The sequence below is a fragment of the Salmo salar genome, chromosome ssa12, assembly GCF_905237065.1.
Source record: "Salmo salar chromosome ssa12, Ssal_v3.1, whole genome shotgun sequence".
Taxonomy (NCBI): Eukaryota; Metazoa; Chordata; class Actinopteri; order Salmoniformes; family Salmonidae; genus Salmo; species Salmo salar.
The window spans coordinates 4,950,001-4,971,134 of NC_059453.1; the positions used below are offsets into that span (position 1 = coordinate 4,950,001).

The following is a 21,134-nucleotide window of genomic DNA, read 5'->3' on the forward strand; positions in this document are numbered from 1 at the left end:
CCAGGAAAAAATTAAGGCAGTTATACAATTTTAAAAACATTACAATACATTAACAACAGATTTCACAACACACTAAGTGTGTGTCCTCAGGCCTCTACTCTACTACCACATATATACAACACACTAAGTGTGAGTCCTCAGGCCCCTACTCTACTACCACATATCTACAACACACTAAGTGTGAGTCCTCAGGCCTCTACTCCACAACACAAATCCATGTGTACGTGTGTGTATAGTCAATGGAGCTGCCTCCACTATTCCAGCACCATTTCCATGTCAACCTATTTCCATCCACGGCTAATTTAGGAAAGTGAAGATTTTAGCTAACTAGCTAGCCACCGGAGAACAACACAACGAGATGCAACAATAAAAAAATATATATCTGTAAATGACGTGCGCTTTTGATGTGATTGGGGCGAAGCCAAATCCAAACTGGCTTTCCTTGACACCTTTTTTTTTTTTTTGGTGTGCCAGGACCATTCACGGTTGAGTTCACTCAGTTTTGCTCAAAGATGGTGGACTATTATTTTAACATTGTTTTTTATCAAGGGAAGGCAAGTGCTCTCTGGCTTCCCTTGCATTCAGTACTACGGGCGACAAACAATGTCATACTCTTTTTGACCAGACAGCATCAGATAGATGGCGTACACATACAGAGACAGAGGGGAGCTGTTTCACTCGCTTGGATGCTTTCTCCCGTGAGATACATTCAGCCTCTTGTGAATTGAAGGAAAATTATGAAACATAAAAATAGAAAGATCCATTTATTTTTCTTTGTCCATTTCTTGGGGAAGCCAGGCTTCCCTTTGCACCCAAAGATTACATACCAGTGAGTACAATGGATTCTCTACACTATACTTTTTTGTTTTTGTCACATAAACTGAAATTAAGCGAACTATTAGAATTTTATCAAAACAGGAAATGGTGGAGTGATTTCTGCACAGTGCATCTTTAAAATAGTCATTTTATCTTGATCTGTTCAGTGAATTTTGGTCAGAATCTGTGACTATCCTATTTGGATGCTTGTACTTTTTACCCCCTTTAAAATTACATTTACAGTTTCAATATCTCTGTCTCAGAAAGTACGATTCTTACGAGGTAAGGTTCTTCTGGTTCAGTGGGGTCTCCCACAGTTTTCTCAGAGGGTCAACGTCCTCTAGGTCCTTAGTGGTGGTCAACTATAGCTGAAGACATCAGAATGTTCATATTTTCTGTATTTTTCCATGTTTTAAAGCATAATAACTGTAATGAAAAGTAAATGAATGCATCAATTCCGTAGTCTATGTGTTTTATTATCCACTCAGGTTTAGTTGAGAATGTCAGGATATTTGACCTAAATCTATTACTATTTCCATTATACCTAAACCTAGACCTAACTTTGTGTATCTAAAATTATTGTTTGTTCAAGGATGGATGACAGCCTGTACCAAGCAAAACAATTACAATTAAATTCCAGGTTGGCTGGTCTACTACTGTTAAATCTAAGACTACACACTGACTACACTTTAACTAGCTAGTTAGCATAATAACTGTATGAAAGGGTAAATTAATGCCTCCATTCCATAGTCTAAGTGTTTTAGACTTTAGCTAGCTAGTTAGCATAATAACTGTATGAAAGGGTAAATTAATGCCTCCATTCCATAGTCTAAGTGTTTTAGACTTTAGCTAGCTAGTTAGCATAATAACTGTATGAAAGGGTAAATTAATGCCTCCATTCCATAGTCTAAGTGTTTTAGACTTTAGCTAGCTAGTTAGCATAATAACTGTATGAAAGGGTAAATTAATGCCTCCATTCCATAGTCTAAGTGTTTTAGACTTTAGCTAGCTAGTTAGCATAATAACTGTATGAAAGGGTAAATGAATGCCTCCATTCCATAGTCTAAGTGTTTTAGACTTTAGCTAGCTAGTTAGCATAATAACTGTATGAAAGGGTAAATTAATGCCTCCATTCCATAGTCTAAGTGTTTTAGACATTAGCTAGCTAGTTAGCAGAGCAGTAGATCAAAACATAGTTTTGTATTACTTAGCCTAGATAATTGTTTGTACAGTATGTCGACTTTGGCGTCTACTTCAGAACTCATGGCTTTTTACAAGGATGAGCATCAGATTATTGAAAGGGGAGAAGACCACTAGAAGTCTGGCTATGTGGAGAAGACCACTAGAAGTCTGGCCATGTGGAAACCACTAGAAGTCTGGCTACATGGAGAAGACCACTAGAAGTCTGGCCATGTGGAAACCACTAGAAGTCTGGCCATGTGAAGAAGACCACTAGAAGTCTGGCCATGTGGAAACCACTAGAAGTCTGGCCATGTGGAGAAGACCACTGGAAGTCTGGCCATGTGGAGAAGACCACTAGAAGTCTGGCCATGTGGAGAAGACCACTGGAAGTCTGGCCATGTGGAGACCACTAGAAGTCTGGCCATGTAGAGAAGACCACTAGAAGTCTAGCCATGTGGAGAAGTGCAGCTATAGTGAGGGGTAACTTACCAGTTTGGTCAGGGCCAGCATGAGGGATAAAGTTTATCCTGTGTCGGTGACTGTAGCTATTAAGTTTGAGCATCTTAGCAATACAATGTGTTCTATACAGCAGTCAACATTCTACAAGGAAAGAGACACTTAATCAATTATATAATCATTAACCAGGTTACCACGGATACCAGCCTTAGATGAGTGATAACTCAGTTCTAGAATGTTGTCATCGATGAGAATTAATACAAAAAAAATCAACTGACATTGTATACTGAACCAAAATACACTGCTCAAAAAAATAAAGGGAACACTTAAACAACACAATGTGACTCCAAGTCAATCACACTTCTGTGAAATCAAACTGTCCACTTAGGAAGCAACACTGATTGACAATAAATTTCACATGCTGTTGTGGAAATGGAATAGACAACAGGTGGAAAATATAGGCAATTAGCAAGACACCCCCAATAAAGGAGTGGTTCTGCAGGTGGTGACCACAGACCACTTCTCAGTTCCTATGCTTCCTGGCTGATGTTTTGGTCACTTTTGAATGCTGGCGGTGCTTTCACTCTAGTGGTAGCATGAGACGGAGTCTACAACCCACACAAGTGGCTCAGGTAGTGCAGCTCATCCAGGATGGCACATCAATGCGAGCTGTGGCAAGAAGGTTTGCTGTGTCTGTCAGCGTAGTGTCCAGAGCATGGAGGCGCTACCAGGAGACAGGCCACTACATCAGGAGACGTGGAGGAGGCCGTAGGAGGGCAACAACCCAGCAGCAGGACCGCTACCTCTGCCTTTGTGCAAGGAGGAGCAGGAGGAGCACTGCCAGAGCCCTGGAAAATGACCTCCAGCAGGCCACAAATGTGCATGTGTCTGCTCAAACGGTCAGAAACAGACTCCATGAGGGTGGTATGAGGGCCCGACGTCCACAGGTGGGGATTGTGCTTACAGCCCAACACCGTGCAGGACGTTTGGCATTTGCCAGAGAACACCAAGATTGGCAAATTCGCCACTGGCGCCCTGTGCTCTTCACAGATGAAAGCAGGTTCACACTGAGCACGTGACAGACGTGACAGAGTCTGGAGACGCCGTGGAGAATGTTCTGCTGCCTGCAACATCCTCCAGCATGAAGGGTTTGGCAGTGGGTCATGGTGTGGGGAGGCATTTCTTTGGGGGGCCGCACAGCCCTCCATGTGCTCGCCAGAGGTAGCCTGACTGTTGGCAGGTCTCTATAGGTGACCACTTCCTCTTGGCAGGTCTCTATAGGTGACCAGGGGATTCTCTACCACATGAGAATGCCTCAATGGAGCTCATCAGTGGAACCATGCAGCCTATTTTGGCGGTTCACAATATCAGCTGTACGGATGTGGAATGAGTGTGGAGGAAGCCAACCAACCAGGTGCAGTCAGTGGAGGACCTGTACCCGGCCGGAGACTACAACCCTCTGTCCCAAGAGCCCACAGAGGAGGATACTCAGTGGCTATGGAACTCTCTCCGTGTGTAGATTCAGTAGAATGGCATGTCTCCTTGAACCTATCCTGAACAACCGCTTCCCCTCCCTTTCATCCGGACATTGTTTAAAAAAAACAAGGGCACCTGGGGCATGCAGGCATTCTGGCTGGCATGGCGCTGTCGGTGGAGCAGCAGGAGGCTATATGGCAGGCAGGCAACAGTTGGACAGCGCATCAACCCCAACTGGCACAACATGAGGAGAGGGAGGTTGACGGACAGCAGTTCTGGATCAGTGGTTAGGACCAAGCACGTTACTCGGTCGCTGCTAAAAGGCTCCTCAGATCAGTCGTTGGATGGGGTGTTGTCTGTAAAGTGGGGCACAGATAACAAAGAGGGAGGGCATCAAGGCATTCAAAATGGCTACAGGGATGGATGTGCAAGGTCACAGGGTCTGGGATCCTGGGTGCCTCACCGGATGGTCTGGGATCCTGGGTGTCTCACCGGATGGTCTGGGATCCTGGGTGCCTCACCAGATAGTCTGGGATCCTGGGTTCCTCACCGGATGGTCTGGGATCTTGGGTGCCTCACAGGATAGTCTGGGATCCTGGGTGCCTCACTGGATGGTCTGGGATCCTGGGTGTCTCACCGGATGGTCTGGGATCCTGGGTGCCTCACCGGATAGTCTGGGATCCTGGGTTCCTCACCGGATGGTCTGGAATCTTGGGTGCCTCACCGGATAGTCTGGGATCCTGGGTGCCTCACCGGATAGTCTGGGATCCTGGGTTCCTCACCGGATGGTCTGGGATCCTAGGTGTCTCACCGGATGGTCTGGGATCCTGGGTGTCTCACCGGATGGTCTGGGATCCTGGGTGCCTCACCGGATGGTCTGAGATCCTGAGTTCCTCACCGGATGGTCTGGGATCCTGGGTGTCTCACCAGATGGTCTGGGATCCTGGGTGCCTCACCGGATGGTCTGGGATCCTGGGTGTCTCACAGGATGGTCTGGGATCCTGGGTTCCTCACCGGATAGTCTGGGATCCTGGGTGCCTCACCGGATGGTCTGGTGGGCAACACAGAGGTGGTGGAGGTCAAGTGTTCCTATGGTGCCTAAAGGGACCTGACCATTGAAGAGGGAGTGAAGTCAAAGAATTTCTATATCCAAGTCTGCGAAGACCATGCTTACTGGCACCAGGTCCAAGGTCAGCTCCACATCACTGGAAGGGACACCTGCTTCTTCGTTGTCGTGGACCACCAAAGCCTCCATCACCATCCCCATACAGCAGGATGACCTCTGGCAGACTCCTATTGCTGGACTAGAGGAGTGTTTCAAGGACCACATCCTCCCAAAGTCGGCACTGCAACAGTGAACATCTGTAAATATCTTGTCAATATTTTTTAAACACTGGCACTGGATCATCATTCTCGTCATGGGCCTCGTCCTCCTGTCAGTACCTGTTTTCAGGGAGCCAATGGTCCAAAAATATTCCTCATAGTTCATACACACACGCTAGACTCCTAGAATAAGTTATATTACATACAAGCAGCCAACTAAAGTAATGTAGTTAAAGTAAGTTCAATCACAAAGACTTGTCTGAGTGCATCTCTTCACAGTTTCATTCGGTAGTATAAAAACTGCATTTTATCATGGACACAGTGGGAATTTATATCTGTGATGTTCCAATTATTTCTTACCCCCTTCGCTGTGTGGAGCTTCCTTTTCTGGGCAATTTTTCTTTCCTAACAGAAAATGCAGCTGCCTGAGCATTTGCAATAATTAAAGTAGTTAGCAGATGTTTCCGTTTAGTTCATTTTGCTGTTGTACCAGGTCATTTAGAAAATGCAACAGCACCATGTCAGTCCTCCTCAAACTATTAATTAGCCAGGTGAGTTTGTAGATATATCTGCACAGTATGCTTGTTTGTCAGCTAACTAGCCAGAGAGTTTAAGTGGAATGATTAACTCACAATACTTACATTTAACTGACAATATTTCAAATTAACTGCCAACATCAAAGCAAAGCACATCAAACCAAAGGCCTACCTGCTATCCTGGCATCTGGCATCATCCTTTGTGCCTGGAACTTCAATGTTACCATTGAACTCCAAATAAGAAGTAAGTAAAGTTGGATAGGACACACCCTACGAAAATCCTCTGGACTGCTTAACTAGAGAGGGAGAGAGAGAGAGAGAGAGAGAGCGAGAGAGAGAGAGAGAGTACATCTAAGGATGGGAGAGACATCACTTCCAGCAGATGTTCTTGCTGAGGGTGGTGTTGATCATGCCCTGCTTCTCATGGGGTTAGCCTGATGTTCCGCATGTCACGCCTCATGTCTAAAACATGGCGAAAAAGGGGACCACAAGTCAAAATGTCGATGCAGGTCTTTTTCAATCCTGTATCACCATCTTTATCTGGACAGAAAACACATTGTTTAAAGTAATACAAACAAACCTTGGACAGTCTAGGGTACTATTTGCCCAAAGAGGTGAAGTATTGCAATGAGTCCTTTGTGAGCAAGCTAGCCAACTTTAGCTAATGTAGCTAACTAGTCAACCAAGGTACCCTAACTAGCTAGCCAACTTTAGCTAATGTAACTAACTAGCCAACCAAGGTACCTAACTAGCTAGCCCATCAGGCAATATTTAGCTAGCTAGTTAGTTAACATTAGCTTACCGTTCATGTAGTCAGACTTTTCTTAGCGGTGACATGCTAGCTAACCAACTATCCTTGCCATGGTGCCGGCCTAACGTTAGCTAGTTCACTACAAAGGCCAGAAGGTAATTAAAAAAAATTATAGTAATGTGAAAATGCTAAGGTAGCTAGCTAGGTAATTTGAAAAATAGTAAACAAGAATATACACGAGAAATACACAATATCAATTACTTACACGAGAAACCAAAAAAGGACAATATCTACTTGCTAGGTTACTTGATACTTGTTGATGAGAGTTTGCATGGAGAAATGTGTCTTGAGGGATGACGGCAAAGCTTGCAACAGGATGTGTAGTTCTGTATGATAGCCACATTAGCGGCTAATTAGCATTTCATTTTTGGGAAATGCTAATTGAATATATTGATAAAAGTTCCCTTGTCCGAGAGAGATTTCCATGGTTATCAAAACGTCACGCCAGGGTAAGACTACACCAAACACAAACCTGGTATGAAGTAGTTCTAAAATCTCAGATGGAGAAATGACTGGTGTAAAAAACAATTGGAACCATTTCCTGGTTTTACCGCTAAGTTTTATGGGTATTATGACCCATACTGTGGTACTCTATAGTCTGACAATGAAGATGTACACAGGTGAAGACCAATGATGTAGATAAACCCAGGATGACTGACAGGGGGCGCTGTGTTGAAGCCACCGCTCAGCCATCTAAATACACTAGATGACTGACAGGGGGCGCTGTGTTGAAGCCACCGCTCAGCCATCTAAATACACTAGATGACTGACAGGGGGCGCTGTGTTGAAGCCACCGCTCAGCCATCTAAATACACTAGATGACTGACAGGGGGCGCTGTGTTGAAGCCACCGCTCAGCCATCTAAATACACTAGATGACTGACAGGGGGCGCTGTGTTGAAGCCACCGCTCAGCCATCTAAATACACTAGATGACTGACAGGGGGCGCTGTGTTGAAGCCACCGCTCAGCCATCTAAATACACTAGATGACTGATAATGGCAGGATTAAATTGGAGTTGATGCTTTAAGTCAATGTTTTCTACTGGTTATGCTCTTTTCAGTGTACTGACACATGTATATATTTTTTAAATCCCCCAAATAATCAGACACACATTCATACATCAATAAACTCATAAGCCACCGCTCAGCCATCTAAATACACTAGATGACTGACAGGGGGGCGCTGTGTTGAAGCCACCACTCAGCCATCTTGGTACTCCTCCTCCATTGTAAGATATAGAAATGCATGTATTATGGCTACACCTCTACTGTGGGGCTCTGTTACTACATTTATTATGTCTACACCTCTACTGTGGGGCTCTGTTACTACTAAATACTCTAGATGACTGATAGGGGGAGCTGTATTGAAGCCCCCGTGCCTCCATCTTTGTATTCCTCTTTCATTGAAAGCAAATAGAAATTAATTTAATAATTTCTACATTCGTTTTTGACACATTTATTCTGCAGATACAGTATTCAAGCATTTTAAGTATTTTCCTCCTCTACATCAGAGTATATAATTCTGTCCTTGAAACATTTAATTCCATTCATTCCTATGGAGGACTGCTCCTACCGGGGAGTTCCAATATGGCCAACTGGTGACTTCAAGCCACTCAGTTGCAAATACATAGCATCAGCAGTCTAGGGTTTATATACACATCATTGGTGAAGACGTGTCGTTTCACATGCTGCCGTGCTCTCCTGTTGTCAAGGCCCCCGTGCTGTCAAGGCCAAGGTTCAAAGTTCAACATCCTGCCCTCTGGTAGGGCATGGCCACACCCATGCCCCTGTGTGATTGGTTGACAAGGGGCGTAAAGAGGCGGGGCAGGGCAATCTGGGATACATTGCCTTGAAGTTAGAACATAGGTTAGATAGCTACTGCAGCAGACAACTCCCCTCTCTCTCTGTCTGTCTCTCACTTTATCTATCTAACATAATTTTTTCTCTGTTCCCTTCTTTCTCTCTCTGTCTTCCCTGTCTTCTCTCTCTCTCTCTTTCTCTCTCTCGCTCTCTCTCTCCCCCCTCTCTCTCTCTCCTTCTCCCTCTTTCTGTGAGGAGGATGTCTAAGCCCCAGAATGGTGAGCCAGGCAGCCCTGCAGGAGTCCCAGCAGCAGATGATCCAGAGGTGATGTTCCAGGTGCCTGGTCCAACCGTCTCCTTCTCCAGACTACACTACTCTGTCATGGAGAGCAATGGACTCTGCCACAAGAGAGGAACTGAGAAACACATCCTCAAAGACGTCAGGTAGGGGAATGGGTGTGGGGGGGAGGATGAGATAGAGACAGAGAGACCATGGTAAGAGAAAAATTAAGATTTGTTAATACTTGTGAATCTGTGTGTGTCAATGGCTGTGTTTATACAGATAAGGTCCTAGATCTGTGGTTATGGCTCGTATCCACAGTGCCTTCAGGTCCTAGATCAGTGGTTATGGTTAGTATCCACAGTGCCTTCAGGTCCTAGATCAGTGGTTAGTATCTACAGTGCCTTCAGGTCCTAGATCAGTGGTTAGTATCTACAGTGCCTTCAGGTCCTAGATCAGTGGTTAGTATCCACAGTGCCTTCAGGTCCTAGATCAGTGGTTAGTATCCACAGTGCCTTCAGGTCCTAGATCAGTGGTTAGTATCTACAGTGCCTTCAGGTCCTAGATCAGTGGTTAGTATCTACAGTGCCTTCAGGTCCTAGATCAGTGGTTAGTATCTACAGTGCCTTCAGGTCCTAGATCAGTGGGTCGTATCCACAGTGTCTTCAGGTCCTAGATCAGTGGTTAGTATCTACAGTGCCTTCAGGTCCTAGATCAGTGGTTAGTATCTACAGTGCCTTCAGGTCCTAGATCAGTGGTTAGTATCTACAGTGCCTTCAGGTCCTTGATCAGTGGTTAGTATCCACAGTGCCTTCAGGTCCTAGATCAGTGGTTAGTATCTACAGTGCCTTCAGGTCCTTGATCAGTGGTTAGTATCCACAGTGCCTTTAGGTCCTAGATCAGTGGTTGTATCTACAGTGTCTTCAGGTCCTAAATCAGTGGTTAGTATCCACAGTGCCTTCAGGTCCTAAATCAGTGGTTAGTATCTACAGTGTCTTCAGAAAGTATTCACCTCCCTTGAGTTTTTACATATGTTATTGTGTTACAAAGTGGGATTAAAACTGATTTTATAACAATCTATATAAAATACTCTGTAATGTCAAAGTGAATTTTAACATTCGTAAAACATTAATGACAAATAAAACACTAATATGTCTTGTATGTATTGACAATGAAATACAGAAATAGCTCATTTACTTAAGTATACAACCCCCTGAGTCAATAAAATGTTAGAATTGCATTTGGCAGCGATTAGAGCTGTGAGTCTTTCTGGGTAAGTCTCTAAGAGCTTTACACACCTGGATTGTACATTATTTGCACATTATACTTGAAAACAATTATTCAAGCTCTGTCAAGATGGTTGTTGATCATTGCTAGAAAGCCATTTTCAAGTCTTGCCATAGATTTTCCAGCCAATTTAAGTTAAAACTGTAACTTGGTCACTCAGGAACATTCAACAGGATAAAAAAAAAAATCTGTATTTATTTATCTGTATATGTTATGTGTGTATATTATTGTACTAATCTAGGAATGTAATTTACTATTATGTAACACCGGAAGAATAATGATTATTTAATTACCATAGTGAATTATTTGTTTATGTGTCAATTGATCCCATAAGGGATGGGTTGCCAATTGCCGATTTGACACGAAAATACAATTTAATTAATTAATTCATTCATTCATTCAAGGTCTTCTTGGGAGCAACTCCAGTGTATATCTGGCCTTGTGTTTTAAGTTATTGTCCTGCTGAATTGTCCTGCTGAATTTGTCTCCCAGTGTCTGTTGGAAAGCAGACTGAACCAGGTTTTCTTCGAGGATTTTTGACTGGATGTATTGATGTTGTAGTGACTGGATGTAGTGTTGTTGTAGTGATGTTGTAGTGATGTTGTATTGATGTTGTAGTGATGTTGTAGTGACTGGATGAATTGATGTTGTAGTGACTGGATGTATTGATGTTGTAGTGACTGGATGTATTGATGTTGTAGTGATGTTGTAGTGACTGGATGTATTGATGTTGAAGTGACTGGATGTATTGATGTTGTAGTGATGTTGTAGTGACTGGATGTATTGATGTTGAAGTGATGTTGTAGTGACTGGATGTATTGATGTTGTAATGATGTTGTAGTGACTGGATGTATTGATGTTGTATTGATGTTGTAGTGACTGGATGTAATGATGTTGTAGTGATGTTGTATTGATGTTGTAGTGATGTTGAAGTGACTGGATGAATTGATGTTGTAGTGACTGGATGTAGTGTTGTTGTAGTGATGTTGTAGTGATGTTGTATTGATGTTGTAGTGATGTTGTAGTGACTGGATGAATTGATGTTGTAGTGACTGGATGTATTGATGTTGTAGTGACTGGATGTATTGATGTTGTAGTGATGTTGTAGTGACTGGATGTATTGATGTTGAAGTGACTGGATGTATTGATGTTGTAGTGATGTTGTAGTGACTGGATGTATTGATGTTGAAGTGATGTTGTAGTGACTGGATGTATTGATGTTGTAATGATGTTGTAGTGACTGGATGTATTGATGTTGTATTGATGTTGTAGTGACTGGATGTAATGATGTTGTAGTGATGTTGTATTGATGTTGTAGTGATGTTGAAGTGACTGGATGAATTGATGTTGTAGTGACTGGATGTATTGATGTTGTAGTGATGTTGTAGTGACTGGATGTATTGATGTTGTAGTGATGTTGTAGTGACTGGATGTATTGATGTTGTAGTGACTGGATGTATTGATGTTGTAGTGACTGGATGTATTGATGTTGTAGTGATGTTGTAGTGACTGGATGTATTGATGTTGTAGTGACTGGATGTATTGATGTTGTAGTGATGTTGTAGTGACTGGATGTATTGATGTTGTAGTGATGTTGTAGTGACTGGATGTATTGATGTTGTAGTGATGTTGTAGTGACTGGATGTATTGATGTTGTAGTGATGTTGTAGTGACTGGATGTATTGATGTTGTAGTGATGTTGTAGTGACTGGATGTATTGATGTTGTAGTGATGTAGTGACTGGATGTATTGATGTTGTAGTGACTGGATGTATTGATGTTGTAGTGATGTTGTAGTGACTGGATGTATTGATGTTGTAGTGACTGGATGTATTGATGTTGTAGTGATGTTGTAGTGACTGGATGTATTGATGTTGTAGTGACTGGATGTATTGATGTTGTAGTGATGTTGTAGTGACTGGATGTATTGATGTTGTAGTGACTGGATGTAGTGATGTTGTAGTGACTGGATGTATTGATGTTGTAGTGACTGGATGTAGTGATGTTGTAATGACAGGATGTATTGATGTTGTAGTGACGTTGTAGTGACTGGATGTATTGATGTTGTAGTGATGTTGTAGTGACTGGATGTATTGATGTTGTATTGATGTTGTAGTGACTGGATGTATTGATGTAGTTTTGACTGGATGTATTGATGTTGTAGTGATGTTGTAGTGACTGGATGTATTGATGTTGTAGTGATGTTGTAGTGACTGGATGTATTGATGTAGTTTTGACTGGATGTATTGATGTTGTAGTGACTGGATGTACTGACGTTGTAGTGACTGGATGTATTTATGTTGTAGTGATGTTGTAGTGACTGGATGTATTGATGTTGTAGTGACTGGATGTATTGATGTTGTATTGATGTTGTAGTGACTGGATGTATTGATGTAGTTTTGACTGGATGTATTGATGTTGTAGTGATGTTGTAGTGACTGGATGTATTGATGTTGTATTGATGTTGTAGTGACTTGATGTATTGATGTAGTTTTGACTGGATGTATTGATGTTGTAGTGACTGGATGTACTGACGTTGTAGTGACTGGATGTATTGATGTTGTAGTGATGTTGTAGTGACTGGATGTATTGATGTTGTAGTGACTGGATGTATTCATGTTGTATTGATGTTGTAGTGACTGGATGTATTGATGTAGTTTTGACTGGATGTATTGATGTTGTAGTGATGTTGTAGTGACTGGATGTATTGATGTTGTATTGATGTTGTAGTGACTGGATGTATTGATGTAGTTTTGACTGGATGTATTGATGTTGTAGTGACTGGATGTACTGACGTTGTAGTGACTGGATGTATTGATGTTGTAGTGATGTTGTAGTGACTGGATGTATTGATGTTGTAGTGACTGGATGTATTGATGTTGTAGTGATGTTGTAGTGACTGGATGTGTTGATGTTGTTGTAGTGACTGGATGTATTGATGTAGTTTTGACTGGATGTATTGATGTTGTAGTGACTGGATGTATTGATGTTGTAGTGATGTTGTAGTGACTGGATGTATTGATGTTGTAGTGACTGGATGTAGTGATGTTGTATTGTTGTTGTAGTGACTGGATGTAGTGATGTTTTAGTGACTGGATGTATTGATGTTATCTGGTGTTGACCACTCCCCTTGCCTTTTGACATTGTACTCAAGGAATTTAAACTGTTGGAAAACAGTTGCGTTAAAATTCCTTGTTCTGTACTCTAGTCCACAACACACTAATGCTATCTCTCACTGCTTAACACCTAGGCTTTATCTCAGTGGGCAAACAAGGTCCCTAAAGCTATCTCTCACTGCTTAACACCTAGGCTTTATCTCAGTGGGCAAACAAGGTCCCTAAAGCTAGCTCTCGCTGCTTAACACCTAGCCTTTATCTCAGTGGGCAAACAAGGTCCCTAAAGCTAGCTCTCGCTGCTTAACACCTAGCCTTTATCTCAGTGGGCAAACAAGGTCCCTAAAGCTAGCTCTCACTGCTTAACACCTAGCCTTTATCTCAGTGGGCAAACAAGGTCCCTAAAGCTAGCTCTCACTGCTTAACACCTAGGCTTTATCTTAGTGGGCAAACAAGGTCCCTAAAGCTAGCTCTCACTGCTTAACACCTAGCCTTTATCTCAGTGGGCAAACAAGGTCCCTAAAGCTAGCTCTCACTGCTTAACACCTAGCCTTTATCTCAGTGGGCAAACAAGGTCCCTAAAGCTAGCTCTCACTGCTTAACACCTAGCCTTTATCTCAGTGGGCAAACAAGGTCCCTAAAGCTAGCTCTCACTGCTTAACACCTAGGCTTTATCTTAGTGGGCAAACAAGGTCCCTAAAGCTAGCTCTCACTGCTTAACACCTAGGCTTTATCTCAGTGGGCTAACAAGTTCCTGAGCACAAGTGATTGGTTATGCTGTGTAATGGTAGTTGCTCTTGATTGGTCATTTTATAGCATGGTCACTTTTGATTGGTTGTTCTATGTCATGGTCATTTCTGATTGGCTTCTCCAGTGGCATCATGAGACCAGGGATGAACGCCATCATGGGGCCAACAGGAAGTGGAAAAACATCGTAAGTCACATACACCTTCTCCTCTCCTTCTTTCCTTTTATCTCCTCTCCTCTCTCCCTAGTCTCCTGGATGTGATAGCAGGTCGTAAGGACCCAGCAGGGTTGAAGTTTGGTCAGGTTCTGGTCGATGCGAAGATGGTGGACTCTGACCTCCGACTCATATCTGCCTACGTGGTGCAGGTGGGGTGTGTGTGTGTGTTGTCTACCTTTTCTAAAAACCTTTTCTATGGTGTTGACAGACTGGTCAAAATTATTCTGGTTATGTCATGGTGATCTGATGATGAGAATGGATTTATGGTAGTGGAATATTTTCTCTCTCTCTCTCTCTCTCTCTCTCTCTCTCATCAGTGAGAGAGAACTTGTTGTTCAGTGTGAACCTGAGACTAGACTCTAGACATTATTCTACAGCTGACACACACACACACACACACACACACACACACACACACACACACACACACACACACACACACACACACACACACACACACACACACACACACACACACACACACACACAAACACGTTAGAGAGTTGGACAGTCTGATTGATGGACCTATTAGAGAGTTGGACAGTCTGATGGTCCTATTAGAGAGTTGGACAGTCTGATGTTCCTATTAGAGAGTTGGACAGTCTGATTGATGGTCCTATTAGAGAGTTGGACAGTCTGATGGTCCTATTAGAGAGTTGGACAGTCTGATTGATGGTCCTATTAGAGAGTTGGACAGTCTGATTGATGGTCCTATTAGAGAGTTGGACAGTCTGATTGATGGTCCTATTAGAGAGTTGGACAGTCTGATTGATGGTCCTATTAGAGAGTTGGACAGTCTGATGGTCCTATTAGAGAGTTGGACAGTCTGATGTTCCTATTAGAGAGTTAGACAGTCTGGTAGTAATAGTGTGTTTATTCTCTCCCTCTGTCTCCCCATCAGGCTGTGACCATTAATGAGTTTAAAGGACAGATATTCTACAACAACACAACCATGTAAGTTTACCTCTCCTTCTTTCATTCTCTCATTTCTCTCTACTCTCCTTTTATGCTCCTCGTCCATCCATCTATATGCTGACACCGCCACCGTGTGGCAGATCTTTGTAATTCAACATCTCTCTACTCTCCCTCTATATGTACTCAACCCCCCACCCCCCTCGTCTAGTGTATAGACTACAGCACCTGGGGTTTATGACCTTTAACCCCCCCCCCCCTCTCTCAGTCTTCCAGGGGAGGTGTACCTGGAGACCCAGGGAATAGACTGCAGCACCTGGGGTTTCTGGCAGAACCATGTAGCTCTGGGTGGGATCATTACGGTGTGTATGGTCTTGGCCTACATACAGCTCAGACAGATCAACCGCTGGAAGTAACACATGAAACTACACCTTCTGGAACAACAGGGACTGTGAAGAGACACACGCACGTTAGCACACGCACGCAAGCACACGCACGCAAGCACCCGCACGCAAGCACACGCAGGCAAGCACCCGCACGCTAGCACACGCACGCAAGCACACGCACGCAAGCACACTCACGCTAGCACACACACGCTAGCACACTCACGCTAGCACACACACTCTAGTACATTGTAATATTGTTGTATGGTTGTATTGTAAATTTTGTGTTGTAGATATGTAGTGGTGTAATAATGTTATATGATGTGCTGTTGATCTTGTTTTTTGGTGCCTTAATACAGTCTAAGTCCTGTCTATGCCGGGGGAGGGGTTCTACTGAACTATATGGAATTGTTTTAAGAAGGTCATACCAAGTATCTTTTTGTTATTTGATTTAGAATTTTAAGACTTCTTGAGGTATCAAAAAATATATAAAACAAATATTTGATGAACATTTTTATTTGACCTTACTGCTGTTAGTCCATACAAACACATTGAATAACAGATAGTCCCAAAACAAAATTTAAAGGAAGTCTGATGTGTCTGTCCTATATCTGAGAGATAAAAGAAAGATCAGGAAACATTTGTATTTTCTTTAATATGTATTTAACCTTAATTAGTGTGTAGCCCAAACTGTTCAGACAGACAGATCACCATTGTGTTCGTGAGAGTCTCACCTTTCCATAATAGTTTTGAAGGCCAAACCGTTCGGACGCTACAGACGACTCTACAAACACCGCTCTAGATCTGTTCACCTTTCACCTCAGATGAGGAATTGCGACATCGGCAGAGGTGGTGGATTGAGACACATCCAATGCAAAAAAACATATCTTTAGTTTAAACTGACAGATTCTTACAGGGATTTGTGTATTACGCTAATTTGATTTCATTGACTCTAGGGGGTTAATGTGCTTGGACACCAGGAAGAGTAGCTGCTTCCTTGACAGGAACTAATGGGGATCCATAATAAACCCCAGGAAGAGTGGCTGCTGCCTTGGCAGGAACTAATGTGGATCCATAATAAACCCCAGGAAGAGTAGCTGCTGCCTTGACAGGAACTAAATGGGGATCCATAATAAACCCCAGGAAGAGTAGCTGCTGCCTTGACAGGAACTAAATGGGGATCCATAATAAACCCCAGGAAGAGTAGCTGCTGCCTTGACAGGAACTAAATGGGGATCCATAATAAACCCCAGGAAGAGTAGCTGCTGCCTTGACAGGAACTAAATGGGGATCCATAATAAACCCCAGGAAGAGTAGCTGCTGCCTTGACAGGAACTAAATGGGGATCCATAATAAACCCCAGGAAGAGTAGCTGCTGCCTTGACAGGAACTAAATGGGGATCCATAATAAACCCCAGGAAGAGTAGCTGCTGCCTTGACAGGAACTAAATGGGGATCCATAATAAACCCCAGGAAGAGTAGATGCTGCCTTGACAGGAACTAAATGGGGATCCATAATAAACCCCAGGAAGAGTAGCTGCTGCCTTGACAGGAACTAATGGGGATCCATAATAAACCCCAGGAAGAGTAGCTGCTGCCTTGGCAGGAACTAATGGGGATCCATAATAAACCCCAGGAAGAGTAGCTGCTGCTTTGGCAGGAACTAATGGGGATCCATAATAAACCCCAGGTAGAGTAGCTGTTGCCTTGGCAGGAACTAATGGGGATCCATAATAAACCCCAGGAAGAGTAGCTGCTGCCTTGACAGGAACTAATGGGGATCCATAATAAATATAAATACACACACTTGTTAAATGAATGGAAATGTTTCTATTCAAAATCCCATTTTCTCTAACCTTAACCCATAACCCCAAATCTAACTCCTAACCCCAAACCGAACCCCTAATCCCTTACCCTAACCATAATTATATCCTTAGTTAACTTAACCCTAAACCCTCCACGAGGGAGAATTTTCCTTGTTTTACTATCCTTATGGGGACTTTTAGGTCCCCACGAGAATAGAACAAGACAACACACACACACACACACACACACACACACACACACACACACACACACACACACACACACACACACACACACACACACACACACACACACACACACACACACACACACACACACACACACACACACACACACACACACACACACACACACACCCCTTACCTGGAGACTGGACCTGTTGACTCTCCAAACTGAAACCCCTTACCTGGAGACTGGACCTGTTGACTCTCCAAACTGATACCCCTTACCTGGAGACTGGACCTGTTGACTCTCCAAACTGATACCCCTTACCTGGAGACTGGACCTGTTGACTCTCCAAACTGAAACCCCTTACCTGGAGACTGGACCTGTTGACTCTCCAAACTGAAACTCCTTACCTGGAGACTGGACCTGTTGACTCTCCAAACTGATACCCCTTACCTGGAGACTGGACCTGTTGACTCTCCAAACTGATACCCCTTACCTGGAGACTGGACCTGTTGACTCTCCAAATTGATACCCCTTACCTGGAGACTGGACCTGTTGACTCTCCAAATTGATACCCCTTACCTGGAGACTGGACCTGTTGACTCTCCAAATTGATACCCCTTACCTGGAGACTGGACCTGTTGACTCTCCAAACTGAAACCCCTTACCTGGAGACTGGACCTGTTGACTCTCCAAACTGAAACCCCTTACCTGGAGACTGGACCTGTTGACTCTCCAAACTGATACCCCTTACCTGGAGACTGGACCTGTTGACTCTCCAAATTGATACCCCTTACCTGGAGACTGGACCTGTTGACTCTCCAAACTGATACCCCTTACCTGGAGACTAGACCTGTTGACTCTCCAAACTGATACCCCTTACGGGAGACTGGACCTGTTGACTGTTGACTCTCCAAACTGATACCCCTTACGGGAGACTGGACCTGTTGACTCTCCAAACTGATACCCCTTACGGGAGACTAGACCTGTTGACTCTCCAAACTGATACCCCTTACCTGGAGACTAGACCTGTTGACTCTCAAAACGGATACCCCTTACGGGAGACTGGACCTGTTGACTGTTGACTCTCCAAACTGATACCCCTTACGGGAGACTGGACCTGTTGACTGTTGGCTCTCCAAACTGATACCCCTTACCGGGAGAAAATGAGAGATCACAACACCCTCCAGGTCACAGGACTGTCAACAATGAAACTGTATCCTTATTGTTTTGAGTTGAATTCTTTAAACGTAATTAAATACAATTAGCATAACATGAATAAACACTATTTCAGAAGAGAATGATCTTAGCCAATTAGATTTTAATTATATGAGTTCGTAATTCTGTTCTCGCATACCCCGAGAGCATCTGGCCATCTCTCCCAAGTGGACATTCTCTCTTTCTCCCCTGACCCATCTGTCTATCGCCTCCTTTGAATTCCATGCTGTCACAGTTACCAGCCCTTTCAAGCTTAACATCCTTATCATTTATCGCCCTCCAGCTTCCCTTGAAGAGTTCATCAATGAGCTTGACGCCTTGATAAGTTCCTTTCCTGAGGATGGCTCACCTCTCACAGTTCTGGGTGACTTTAACCTCCCCACGTCTACCTTTGACTCATTCCTCTCTGCCTCCTTCTTTCCACTCCTCTCCTCTTTTGACCTCACCCTCTCACCTTCCCCCCCTACTCACAAGGCAGGCAATACGCTTGACCTCATCTTTACTAGATGCTGTTCTTCCACTAATCTCATTGCAACTCCCCTCCAAGTCTCCGACCACTACCATGTATCCTTTTCCCTCTTGCTCTCATCCAACACTTCTCACTCTGCCCCTACTCGGATGGTATTGCACCGTCGCAACCTTCGCTCTCTCTCTCCCGCTACTCTCTCCTCTTCCATCCTATCATCTCTTCCCTCTGCTCAAACCTTCTCCAACCTATCTCCTGATTCTGCCTCCTCAACCCTCCTCTCCTCCCTTTCTGCATCCATTGACTCTCTATGTCCCCTATCCTCCAGGCCGGCTCGGACCTCCCCTCCTGCTCCGTGGCTCGACGACTCATTGCGAGCTCACAGAACAGGGCTCCGGGCAGCCGAGCGGAAATGGAGGAAAACTCGCCTCCCTGCGGACCTGGCATCCTTTCACTCCCTCCTCTCTTCATTTTCCTCTTCTGTCTCTGCTGCTAAAGCCACTTTCTAACACTCTAAATTCCAAGCATCTGCCTCTAACCCTAGGAAGCTCTTTGCTACCTTCTCCTCCCTCCTGAATCCTCCTCCCCTCCCCCCCCTCCTCCCTCTCTGCGGATGACTTCGTCAACCATTTTGAAAAGAAGGTCGACGACATCCGATCCTCGTTTGCTAAGTCAAACGACACCGCTGGTCCTGCTCACACCGCCCTACCCTGTGCTCTGACCTCTTTCTCCCATCTCTCTCCAGATGAAATCTCGCGTCTTGTGACGGCCAGCCGCCCAACAACCTGCCCGCTTGACCCTATCCCCTCCTCTCTTCTCCAGACCATTTCCGGAGACCTTCTCCCTTACCTCACCTCGCTCATCAACTCATCCTTGACCGCTGGCTACGTCCCTTCCGTCTTCAAGAGAGCGAGAGTTGCACCCCTTCTCAAAAAACCTACACTCGATCCCTCCGATGTCAACAACTACAGACCAGTATCCCTTCTTTCTTTTCTCTCCAAAACTCTTGAATGTGCCGTCCTTGGCCAGCTCTCCTGCTATCTCTCTCAGAATGACCTTCTTGATCCAAATCAGTCAGGTTTCAAGACTGGTCATTCAACTGAGACTGCTCTTCTCTGTGTCACGGAGGCTCTCCGCACTGCTAAAGCTAACTCTCGCTCCTCTGCTCTCATCCTTCTAGACCTATCTGCTGCCTTTGATACTGTGAACTATCAGATCCTCCTCTCCACCCTCTCCGAGTTGGGCATCTCCGGCGCGGCCCACGCTTGGATTTGCTCCTACCTGACAGGTCGCTCCTACCAGGTGGCGTGGCGAGAATCTGTCTCCGCACCACGTGCTCTCACCACTGGTGTCCCCCAGGGCTCTGTTCTAGGCCCTCTCCTATTCTCGCTATACACCAAGTCACTTGGCTATGTCATATCCTCACATGGCCTCTCCTATCATTGCTATGCAGACGACACACAATTAATCTTCTCCTTTCCCCCTTCTGATAACCAGGTGGCGAATCGCATCTCTGCATGTCTGGCAGACATATCAGTGTGGATGACGGATCACCACCTCAAGCTGAACCTCGACAAGACGGAGCTGCTCTTCCTCCCGGGGAAGGACTGTCCGTTCCATGATCTTGCCATCACGGTTGACAACTCCATTGTGTCCTCCTCCCAGAGTGCTAAGAACCTTGGCGTGACCCTGGACCCTGTCGTTCTCCACTAACATCAAGGCGGTGACCCGATCCTGTAGGTTCATGCTCTACAACATTCGCAGAGTACGACCCTGCCTCACACAGGAAGCGGCGCAGGTCCTAATCCAGGCACTTGTCATCTCCCGTCGGGATTACTGCAACTCGCTGTTGGCTGGGCTCCCTGCCTGTGCCATTAAACCCCTACAACTCATCCAGAACGCCACAGCCCGTCTGGTGTTCAACCTTCCCAAGTTCTCTCACATCACCCCGCTCCTCCGCTCTCTCCACTGGCTTCCAGTTGAAGCTCGCATCCGCTACAAGACCATGGTGCTTGCCTACGGAGCCGTGAGGGGAACGGCACCTCCGTACCTTCAGGCTCTGATCAGGCCCTACACCCAAACAAGGGCACTGCGTTCATCCACCTCTGGCCTGCTGG

General features: G+C 44.6%; 1 protein-coding gene across 2 annotated transcripts; it reads left to right on the forward strand.

The window, feature by feature from the left end:
- Positions 1-8,462: 8,462 nt before the first annotated feature.
- LOC123723880 (broad substrate specificity ATP-binding cassette transporter ABCG2) lies at positions 8,463-15,976 on the forward strand. 2 transcript variants are annotated; one of them, XM_045690512.1, is made up of 5 exons: positions 8,463-8,844; positions 13,954-14,013; positions 14,075-14,192; positions 14,945-14,997; positions 15,224-15,976. In XM_045690512.1, the coding sequence occupies exons 1-5, from the start codon at positions 8,660-8,662 to the stop codon at positions 15,369-15,371; spliced, it is 564 nt and encodes a 187-aa protein (XP_045546468.1). In that variant the 5' UTR covers positions 8,463-8,659; the 3' UTR covers positions 15,372-15,976. The 2 variants fall into 2 exon arrangements, with proteins under 2 accessions (XP_045546468.1, XP_045546469.1); XM_045690513.1 differs by lacking the exon at positions 13,954-14,013 and having other exon boundaries at positions 8,466-8,844.
- The last annotated feature ends 5,158 nt before the right edge of the window (positions 15,977-21,134 follow it).